The sequence below is a fragment of the Cyphomyrmex costatus genome, unplaced genomic scaffold, assembly GCF_001594065.2.
Source record: "Cyphomyrmex costatus isolate MS0001 unplaced genomic scaffold, Ccosl1.0 scaffold164, whole genome shotgun sequence".
Taxonomy (NCBI): Eukaryota; Metazoa; Arthropoda; class Insecta; order Hymenoptera; family Formicidae; genus Cyphomyrmex; species Cyphomyrmex costatus.
In genome coordinates this window covers 1,318,583-1,330,975 of record NW_017275653.1, presented here as the reverse complement: position 1 = coordinate 1,330,975, position 12,393 = coordinate 1,318,583, and the positions used below count along the sequence as shown (strand labels likewise).

General features: G+C 37.1%; 1 protein-coding gene across 1 annotated transcript in view; it reads right to left on the bottom strand.

Annotated features, from left to right (window-relative positions):
• The window catches only part of LOC108771750 (muscle-specific protein 20), a 30,294-nt gene that overhangs the window by 8,685 nt on the left and 9,216 nt on the right, over positions 1-12,393 (bottom strand). Inside the window, exon 2 of the mRNA XM_018537114.1 lies at positions 10,439-10,520. Coding sequence (XP_018392616.1) covers positions 10,439-10,520 — 82 coding nt within the window. The remainder of the gene's footprint in view (positions 1-10,438; positions 10,521-12,393) is intronic.

Sequence of the window (12,393 nt, the reverse complement as noted above, 5' to 3'; positions counted from 1 at the left end):
TCCCCCCCCCACGTCAGCGATACAACTAGTGTATCGATGTATCCAATCTATCGGCGCGCGACGCTACCGCCGGCCGCCGCCGCCGCCGCCGCCTCCGCAGCCGTCGCTCCCTCCCACCACCATTTGCTACGGCAAATTGTATCGACGCGTGGCATCCCGAAGCAACAGTTGGCATAACTCCTCCCTCCCCTCGTTCTCGTACGAATTTTCCAATAACCACGAGAGCGGATTAATTCCGTCGATGCGTCTCTTCGGGGTTCTAATTTTCGGCCGCGTGTCACAAATTAGCGACAGCCTTAGAACGGGAGCACGCACAGTCTTGGCGCGTCTTGCGTAACGCACAAGAAGATGGACGAATCAAAGTCCTTTATTTCCTGTCTTTCTATGAAATAAAAAGACTGACTGATTTTTTTTACTTATGCCTTACGTGCATTATGCGTTTGTATACTATAGATGAAGGTCCTGCTCCTTTTACATGCGGACACGAAATGGCTAATACGAGTGCACTTGGAGATCTGACATGAGTCTCGTTGAATCGAGATACTCATCGCAATGACAGCATAAGTATAATATAAACAGGTTCAATCGATTTAAAAAAATGAGTAAAAATTAGATGTATAATAAAATTCTGTTTATTATTTCGAAAATATTAGATAACTCGAGACGTTTCCTCTTCAGTCGTTAATGGAAAGCGAATGTAGTCACAAGAACTTAAAAAATTGACTGTCAAAGTATTAAATCGTACACATCCAACATCCTGTTACAATTACATAAAACTATGAATAAAAAAAGGTAGAAAAAGTTACTGTGGATCGTTCATCGCACTACTTTAGACAAAACGTAATAATAAAGCCTCGCAGATAACGTTGGATCTGTGTAAACTCGTTTTAGCACTTCGAAATATTTTAACGTAGCGGAAACTACGAAGTAGAGAGAGAGAGAGAGACCAGAAGTAATCCGATAAAAGTACGAACACTAGAATAAACAATTTCATAAAGTCATTACTGAAAAATAGCGAATAATGAAAAGAAAGCTGCACGCACAATTTTACGATTTTGTTTTATTCCTTTGCATCAGACTGTTGTATATCTATAGATTTACGTGAGAGAACGTAATTTCTCACATCTATGGTTTCCTCTTAATGTTATGTATTTTCTATATATTACACTTTTAAATAAAGAGAATACATTTTTACAAAAACTGTTCAAAAAACACAAATGGAGAAAATTTTTCTTTTATTTATATAATTCACTGAAGGTTTATAATAGAAAAATAATTTTTACGAGACCGAACAGTTATTATTGTTTTTCATTCCCAAGATTTTTCAAGTTAAAATATACATTCTTGCGAAATTTTCTGTTTTAATATCGCTGGAATTACAGAATCAGATTTTTACGTCAGATTCTGTGATTCCAGCGATATCGAAACAAAAGGTCTCTCGCAGGAATGTATATTTTAATTTGAAAAAGAAAAATCTCGGGAATAAAAGGTACGACGACATTTTCAATAATATGCGACAACAGCAAGACGTTTGCTATTACGATGCGATGATAGAATTTCACGTTAATTGTGAAATTTAGGAGGATTTTCGGGCGGGAGGACACGCGTGCCAATTGTCTAAAAGACTACTAGCCTGATCCTGCAAGGACGACGCGTCACGTGGTTTTGGGTTGGTGGGGATCGTGCTAAAACGCCTACCCCGAAATCTGCTCGCCTAGTACGCGGCTGGTCGTACACTTGAATTCTCGATTGACGAGCTATCGACAGACGATTGGTTCTGGATGGCCCATCACAATCCTGATCAGCGCTAATTATTACGACATTGCACGAGCGACATTTCATTGATCGCCGTTATCAAATTTCCATACGATCCAATTTAGTATTTCCGAAGACGCATCACGTATTCGTATTATTTTTTTTTTTTCTTTCCAGAATGTCCCTCTCTTACAATTATTTGTATTTAATTAAACCTCGCTTTTTCCGAGATAATTTGGAGGGAGAATCGATCGCGAACCTGTTGCTTTGTGTAGCGCAGGCGGTTCGGTTGGTATCAGGGACATATTACGCGCTTCCGTCACGTTCGCGTTTCCGTTTTCTCCGAACCTCCCGTCTTTCGCTCCTACACTCGAGTCTCACGTTCTCCAGGAACACACCTTAGGGGCGACCATAGTCTCCTCATGAACGAGACGCGCACGAAGTGAACGCCAAAAAGCGAGAGACTAACTATATGTATAGTATAATATAAGCGAAATGTAATTTGTACAATAAAACCTTGTCAATAAATAGAATGCAAGATTTACAGTTCTTCGCAAATGTATGCGTTGAACAAAATTACATTCTTTTACGAAAATCACGCATCAAATTTTATTTGCAAATAATTTTATTAGTACAATAGTGACGCTTTGCCTTCCACGAATGTTACGAGGATGGTCAATTATTCAAGATAGAATTCTAATCTCAGACATTTTTATTAAAAGTAGCACAATAGACGTCTCTCTCTCTCTATAAAATAGAATAGATTTCTATTAAAAGTGCAGAAAAGAATAGATTTATATAGATAGAATTCTAATGCAAATTTTTACATCTTTCTCCGTCTATAGTTTATATTTCAATAGAATTCTATATCTATATATAAATTTTCTTTTCTATTCTTTTAATAGAAATCTATTCTATTTTATAAACGTCTATCCTATTTTTTAAGTAAAAATGTCTGAGATTAAAATTCAACCTTGAATCATTTCTACATTTTGTAAAGCAAATTTTGAAAGTTGTTCGTGTTTCTACAATCTTGATAATAATATATACTATAATTTACTTTAATTTTTTGTAAGATATTATAATAATCATTTGAATGGATTTAGTATAATTATAATATATTTTTTATCTTACACTTTCAAGCAAGTAAAGTTTGTCCTAAGTTCGGTAAAAATATTTCAGATCATTTCTATTATAGTCTTATAAAAGTTGTAAGATATAAAAATTATTGTTATTTTTCTTCGTTATTATTTTGCAAAAGCAACTTTAATTTTAATTAGCAAAACATCTTTACGTTTGTAACAGCAGGTATCTCACACCTACTAAATGTTTCTTTTTAATCCTCCACCTTTCTCAAACGTAATCTTTCAGAAATCTTGAAGAATTTCAGTTCCAGATCGAGAGTTGAATAATTTTAAGCCACGGGGGAGATAAAAGAGATAACCGCAAAGTACAATATTTTAATTCAGAGGTGATACATGTTTTTATCTTTCCACGGGTGGGGCGGGCGGGGCGAGCTGCATGCTGTACGCCTCCGCTTTTCCATGATATCCAGGCAGCATCCGACCGGCGTCCTCTTCGACAAACAAATACGCGCCGGTGCGCGCCGGCCGGCCTGTCCCGTTGGGGGATAAACAAGCGTGACATGCTGATAGGTTCCTGGTAGTGTCGAAACGCGGTGAGATGTCGTAAACCCGAGAAGATGACAGAAAATCAATAGCGGGTCGCCTTTGCGGTCGTCCGTCGTCGCGGCATCGACGTCGTCTTCGCCAGTTTTTCTTCCCGCGAACGGTCCGCGGGTGATGGTGGCCTGATCGTTTTCAGACGCCGTGCGTCTTCCTGCTGTCTTCGGGAAAAAATCCCGGAACGCAACAAATATGTATCGGCGGATCGGGACTATTCCCGTGGGTGATACTATCCTGCTACGTTGACACGTCACGGTCGTCATGTTGGGAGGATTTGACGTGAAATCGATGGTGCGCGTCCTGTTGCCGTTCGCGGCTATCAAAAACTCTTTCACGCCATCGATGATGAATTGTGTATCGGCAGATTCCGGTGTCTTCCTGACTCGGACACCGAGGGAGGTAACGTCTCACGTTATAGAGAAACACGTCGAACTGCAGTAGACGTGCTGCTAATATCCGAGCGGCCGTCGTCTTCCATAATAGGAAATATATTAGGTAGCGATGGCCTTTTTTGAACATCGACAATATATTAATCGTCGTGTTCAGCATTATCGTTTCAGTCATGGAAAACTTGCTGTTTACGCTTTAAATAGTCTAGCAATTATTTCTATTCTTAGTTCGCTTATCGTGCTTATTTACCGAGGAAGAGAAAAATTAGTGCCTTTGCGAGAACTTCTTAATTTCTATATAGAATATAGCTAATTTTTAGATAGAATTAGCTAATTTTTTTTTCTCTACTCTACAATAATTCCCTCCTTCAAATCTGTTGTATTGCGTGTAAAATGCACTTTGAGACGTTCGCCTCGTAACTCGTTGGTAATTATACAATATCGCGAACTTTTTGACAGCTTGTACCTAGAACGAAGACCCATTGGAGAGAAGAAGACGCGACGAGCGCGCTTGCGTCACCGTCGTATCGATTAAATGTCAGATTCATGTCATAAAGACGTCACAGGCACGGTTTTCACCAGGACAACATCCTGCGCTTGAATTTACGACCGCCAACGTGGCAACAGGTCTCGCGGGAACTCCAATGCCGTTGTACGCAGAATCCGAGCTTCCCGCCACACTTCTCATTTCTATAACGCGAGCACATCTCGAAACGAGAATTTGTCGACGATACATTAAGATGTTATTCGCTCTTCATCTCCCATTTATCTATTTCTCATCCATTAGATCCATTCAAGTGTTATTTCATAATTAAAGTCGATAGACGCTTTAATTTCCACTATTTATTACTTATTATCATATTAAATTAACGTGAACACATAGATTAGAAAAAAGATTTTAAATACGGCACATATAAGTGGATACACATATAACGTAAATTCCAAGAATGTATTATTTGCTGTCTTCGATAAAATATAATAGTTATCGTGTAGCATGTAAACGTCAAAAGCTTCCAGTTACTAGAAATATTATCTACATAAAAATCATAAATATATTTTTCATAAAAATTAATCATTACATATAAAAATGAAAATATAAACGAGTGAGATGTTCGACCACTTTCAGACGTGCATTTTCCTTTCACATTATTATTTCACACCGATCGCCACTGCATTACGCCGCGACACGAAAGAAACTATGCAGCAAGGTAGCAATGCATGCCCTCGTCGCATCCATTCCCTCCTCCTACCCCCTAATACGCGCGTGCGCCTGCATTGCCTATAATTCGCGGCGAACCACCTGTTGATCGTGGGACGCTCGTAAATCTAGCTCGGGGCTGTAATCCTGGTAGGCTCGTCTCGGAATGACGTCATTGACGATCTCTTGACGGACAACTGACACTCGCGGGCCATCCTCGAGTGATTGGCCAACCCCCGTTGCTCGTCGCCCAGCGATTTCTTTTCATACCGAAGGAGTTTTTCTTACACCCCCTTCCCCTCTACGGCTTCTCGCCGGGGGTCCTCGCGACGCGCGCAAGAGGAGCTTACCAGGATCCGCCGCGCGAAATGGAACAACGTGTCCATCCCCCATAAATTCATCTACTACCCGGCGTTGCTCCCCTAGTAGGCGCGAGCTTCCGTGACGTCACGCCGCGTCATACGACGAGAACGTATACTCGATGATGTTCGATGATCCGCCTCCTGAAGAGTAACGGCGGGGCGGGTAACTCGCGGTTATATCGGAGACTGAGAAAATGAATGAGGGAGGCAGAGAGAGAGGACGTAACACACGGCCGTAATTTAGCGAATCGACCCGTCGCGTCGGCGACGGGTGTTGGCGGGACACCCTATAAATCCCTCAAACGTCTGCTGGTGCCCTGGTGCACCCGAGCAACTTACGCCACCGTGACGGACGGATGACTGACGTTTCTTCTGTTTCGGAAGTGTCGCGCACATTATCGGTGGCGTTAAGCAGCATTCACATTGATGCAAATCGCTCCTGAGATTATCCCGGGTCGTTGTGGGGAAGCTGACGCGCGTTTTGGAGCGCTTTGTGTGCGTGAATGAGTTTAGCAGTGCAGTTCCGAGGGAGGAAAATTCAAACAACGCTCTGTGCTCCAAGTCACACGCGTAACTCAATTTTACGCGTTATTACATATTCAATATAACCACGAAGATTAAATTAGATTTTCTCTGTGTGAGCCGCGACCTCGTTTAGGTGGACTAAATTTTGAAAATAGAATTTTGCGTTTCAAAAGAAATTACTGCGGTTAGCGTTATCGGTCGTCTATTGTGAACGCCCACCATCGAGTTAAGTACGGGCGATAATTATACGCGAAAGAAGGTAGGGTTAAGAGAGGTGAAAGAAGGAGAGGTGACACATAAACTAGTATAGAGCAAGGTATACGATCATCCGGAGTGCTGTATGCGGTCCTGGTACGCCAGCGTCCCTACGACGTAACATGATGTACAGATGACGGTAAATCAATACGCGTCGTCGACTATCGACTCTAAAGTTCAAAGGCAACAATACGTAAGGCGGAAGAAAAACAAAATATTTATCGGGATCAGCGTGACAGAAACACGTGTCCGCGAAAACGCGCCAACACTATGTATAACAACGAAGACAAATCATTCTGAATATATGTATGTATTAGGCGAAATATGTATATTTGATTAAACTAAAATCAGCGTGAGAACTGTTTTACTAATTGATATAAAAACGAATTTTTTGGTAATACAAAAATACGAGCGTTTCTCTCTCCAGCTCATTCCCAGCCCAATATCAATTTGATCAACGTACACTTCTTTGTTCACCATTTAATTGTTCATTAAATTTTTTCACTTTTGTACCACGTATAAAAAAATATCGATGTTAAAATTATGACATTTTATCTGCGATTAAGACGGAGGAATTTCAATCAGGTACGATAAACACATAACACGCCCGTGATTATATTTTTTTTTTATTAATAAATCGCGCAATATGAGCGTTGCTAGCTCCCGAATGTAACTCGATTCTACGACACGTGTCGATTATTAATATTCAAGACAAGTCGCGACGAAGTCGTTAATATGATATTTCGCAACCGAGAGCCGTCGAGGATCGTGCCAGGCATGCCTGGCGAGCTTCCGGGAACAGGCTACCATCCGTATTGGGAAGTCCCGTGGGATACCTTGAAATTCCCATTAAATTCCCGCCGCGAGTGCACCAGGATTCCAGTGTCTAGGACGAGTCAAGAGCACGCGGGGCGCGGGGTGAGAGGAGTGTGATTGCATCGCGACCGTTTAAGTTCAATTTTAAACGAGTCAATAACATCAAAAGCTTCGACTATCCGGCTCGCATCCTCACGTAGAGCTCGAACGTGCTCTATATACGTGTATACCATTCATTGTGATTCAAACCACCCCTAGACACGTTTCGCCAAAGATGGGGCTCGAAGGTGAATACTGAATACACGTTCTCAAAGCACCAGAGCAGCAGGATGAAGACGAAATCGTGTAAACGTTATTTCTCTAGGGATCAGTGGAAATAGGACATTAGGTAATATCAGTCGCCATTTTATATTATCAATTACTTACAGTCAACTCTTGTAATTAAAAATGAAAATATTTTTCCTTTTTTTTTTGGTGCTTTAGAAGGAAAGTGTTGTAGGTAGTATTAGATTTGCGAAGTTAGCACGCCACATATTTTCAGTTTTGATTCTTTATATCATGTATACTGTAAAATTTGCATCAGATATTTTATACATGTTCGTCACAATTTGGCATCTATTCACAATTTAAAGCAATAAAGAATCCATAAACTATTTAACATTTTTTAAATTATTGCAATTTCATTATGTTTTTTAATAAGATAAATACACTTTATATTTTATTGTGTGAAAATATTAATAGATCGGAGAGAATTAAGTACATACAATTTTTGAAATATTATGTTATCCCACGATTATATTACCACGGTTTTTAGAGTAAATTCCAAGAGAAACTTTCATCTGTGTGTCTATGTACTGTCACGGAAAATTAATTATATCGCAAAATTGTTTGTATTGTGATCGGTATATCAATCTAGAAACTAGATTCCTCTTTTTTACTCAGTCCTCTATGTGTTTCCGACAGGCAGCTCGCAAGGTTCATTCGAACAATCAGGCTGCCACTCGTTCAAGAGAGCTTTCTTGCGGACCGGGGAGACCCCCACTTAGATGGACTAAGTACCGAAGGTTCCCAGTGGGGATTAATCATGTACCCGAGTGGGGGTGGTTTCGTCGTTTGGCCACCTCCACCGCGTCCTCGGCACAACCAGGATGACAGTCGTAGGTGGAGGCTCGTTAAATCTAAACACTCGACGTAATCAGCATTATCGGTTACATCTCAAGTTCCTGCCCACCCAAAGATTTTGGTAACGTGATGGAAACATCCGCGTTTGCGATAGCCGGTCGCTTTTGTGATAACTTAGGAGCAATGTGGACCTCCGCTGAGAATTTATTAAGCTCGTCACGAAAAATCCCTCTTTTGATTCGCGATTATTTAAACACGGTAGAAACGTGAAATTATTAAATTCGTTATTCAACAACCCTTCTTAAATTTAAGAATATATTACACGTATTTTTTAACAAAATAAAAAATTATAAAATAATTACAAAATTCCCTACATTGTATTTATAAACAACACAAAAGATTTGTTTGGCAGTAATTTAGAGCTTATACATTATAAAAATTATTTTAATAAATTTTTAAAGGTCATAAAATGTTTTTAAGAAGTGTAATTATAAGATAAAATAGAAGTTTTTGTTTAAACTTATATATAGTTGTATCGTTAAATATAAATAACTCAATTGAACTATTTCGTATATATATTTACGTAATATTATATGTATAATATTTATTTTTATATAAAAAGTATATTTTCAATTGCAGTATCACTTTTTATAGAGAGATTATGTACGTCTTTAATAGAGAGACGAAATAGCATAATAAATAAATAATATTTTATTCTATTTATTACTATAAATTACCAAACAATAATTGTTCAATCAATAATTTAACAAAAGTTTTTCTAATAAATGATAAAAATTCCCTCTTTTCTCTCTTTCCCTCACATAACGCTTTATTTTAATTATATATATATATATATATATATATATATATATATATATATTTACTTATATTTATTTCACTTGTATTATATAATTTTACCATTATACGTTTTGAGAATAATACGTCACTTAGGAATTGTCACGTATATTAACTATTACTTTCTAATTAATAAGCATCGTGAAAACCTCAGTGAAAACCGAAGTAAAACCCGATAAAGTTGATTACGTCCGGCGTGTTTGTCGCAACAGGGATGCATGTCGAGTCGGGGGTTGTCCACTAAGACACGATCGATAAGGGTACGCTCGCAATGACGTAACAAAGCGCGCCTTTTGCCAGGCGAATATAACGCAACAGGAGGGTAAAACTACCCTTAGAAGTTCGGTCAGAGTTCAGTAATCTCGTAAAAAATGTTAACACAATTCCCATGTATGTATGTATTGTATATGTAGGTCTCTAATCGCACTCAATTTTTATTCGAATCAATGAATAACATTTCGTGAAGGCTCGTCGCACTCGTATACTTGTCAACAATCCTTACACAAATTAAAAAAAAAAAATTTACAAACACAAATAAAAAGTCATAATATCGCTGTAATTAATAATACAGGCCTTTCTTTTTTTTAACACGAATATTAATGAAACACAGATTGATTTTTACATGCAAATTTCTTTTATACGTTTGTATTTATCTCTACTTCTTCAAACTGTTTGACAATTAAAGGCATTACGATAAGGCGTTACGTAACGCGCGAGTTTGGACGTTCATATAAGATATTGTTACGGCACGCATTTTACATCAGCTGTGCCGCCAAACATTCGAAATCAATATCGTTCCGCATCGGGCAGTTCGTCACCGGTTGCATTTCCGATCACATGACGGGTGTACTATTTAGGGGAACTGACCTCGACGAAGCTTAACCTTTGCAACGTCACGCGACCTGACATTTGTATCCGGCAATTATGTGATTCTAGTTAGATAACGGCAAGCGCTTCCACCCCTTTAGTGGAGTCGTCTCGATGGGGATGAAAACATCGAAAGGCTTTCGGATTCGCGTCACCTACGCGGAACAGGAGTTCATATGCGTTCGTAGAGTCATTAAATGTCAGGGCTTTTATATAGAACTGTCAATATTATCATCATATTATATTCATTTTTATTTAAAAAAAAACGCGTTAAAATATATTAAATATTTATTTTATAAGAGCAACATTTATTTTTTATAATATCTCAAAAAAGTAATAAACTGATTATTTAATAACTCAGTACTTATCATACTTACATAAATATAATTATAAGACTACGTTACATCTAATTCATAACAAATAAATATTAAGAGTCATGTTGTTAGTTTGTGAAATATGAAAAATAATAATAATAATTCATGTATTTGTTTGCTTCTTCGAAAATTTATAATCTACGGCGTATAAATACGATGTATGTACTGAACGAACATTTCTCTGGGAATTAAAATGAATTATATTAATTAAATTATTGCACACAAGGGAACTCACCTGGTGGAAATCTTCGACCGATTACAGTCTCCATCCATTGTTGGGCTTCAGCTTCCTGGCTTGCTTCGCGCTTGCCAGCAACCTACAATTAGAAAGAAATTTATAAAAGTTATAAATTTATCTTGAAAAAGAAATATGTTGTATTGAAAATTTTTGTTTCTATAATATCGATATCAAGATGATACATGCTATTTAAAAACGGCTTTATAGCAACAGAAGAAACAGAAGAGAGAGATAAATATAATTTATTTTATATTTTTTTTTATAGACAAAGATATTTTTAATGGAAAGTAAGAATTTATATTTATTTTTATGTTTCTCTTATAAAAACGCAAATTTAAATCATTGACAATATTTTAATAATTTTATTTTTATAATTAAAAATAGAACTAAAGTAATTATGACACACTATAATATAGTGATTATTTAAATAATTCAGTTAAGGCTCTAAAATGAATAAATCAATGAATTGAAGAAAAGCCTGTGATTATTATTAAATTAATATATATATATTCTTGCATTGTTTTATATTTTATTTTTCTTAATGGTACAACGAAGAGTTTCTTTTAAATAATAATTATTACATAAAATATCTGAGAAAAATATACAAAAGATTAAGCATGTAAAAATAGCACAAACTTAGGATTCGTTATGCACACAGAAATTTGAGTCCGAAGTTTTTCATGAAGACAGAGTTCATGCCTAGTCTATCGAATAAAATCCGTAGAGATGAAAACCCTGTTGTTTTTAAGAACATTTAGGCTAATTCTACAAATGTGCTTTTTGTTCCCTGTTTAATTTTTATTGTTGTTCAACTCTTTGCCTTTTTGATCAAGTAAGACAACAATCGAACAGCAAGTAATTATGTTTGAATTCGATGATCAGTTTCCGCAGAAACTTTCAAAAATTGCCGTAGCCGATGGTATTTCACATCGTCATGGCGGGGTATTGGTAAAAGTTTTCAACTAGCAATAATCGCACCTCAGTAGAACTTCATTGGTTACGATATCGCCACTGCGCAAAGCTAACGAGACTCGTCTCTCGGTCTCGTATTCATACTAGTAGTGGAGTACTTTTAAAGACGAGAAAATTGATCGCGTGCGCGCCACATAGCGCACGTTCTCGAAACTAAGAGGCCAGCTGTCGAAATGATGCGCCGAGATGGTCTGATACATTGCGCAGTGGACTCGCCCATCCATGGCGTCCATTTCACGTGTATACAATTTGCTATTGTTAACAGATAAGGTAGCCGGGTATTTGCAAGAAAATATATCCGAACAGGATCGCATGACGGCAGGAGGTAACGCACGCTCGAGAACGCGCGTATTCGAACGGCGCGCGCTGAGTTTCGTCGTCTTTATCTTTCATCACGCTCTACTCACATTTTCTTTCTCTTTCTCTCCTGCACGTATTGCAATATAATTTTTCAATTGTTTCTTATGCAGGTTTTTGTTTATAAGAACCTTTATTTATCTTAATATTTTATAATAAAAGTTCTTGGAATACCAATACTGATAAAATTATATCTTTTAATTCTTATCACAAACTTGTTTGAAATTATAATGTGTTGTGTTTAATTAACGATTATGATATAAAATATCAACGATTATTTATATCGGATTATGGAATTAATTAAGATTTTAATACTATTGTACTTTCAAATTGGTACAGATTTTAATATATATAAATATGTCTTAATATTAAAGCGAAATATCTTCTCTATGCAATGTTTTATTTTAATAATCGCAAAATAAATTGACAATAATTTGTGAGAAAAATAAAAATGATTCTATTTAAAATATCTCATAAATATTTTTCTCAAACTTCTATTGTTTTGTATATTTATTATATTATCGCGTCAATATTCAAGGTTATATTATATATTTCTAAACTGTCTCACACACATCATTTATTTTGAGGAGACGACGTGCCATTTGTTATCGCATTTATATAAT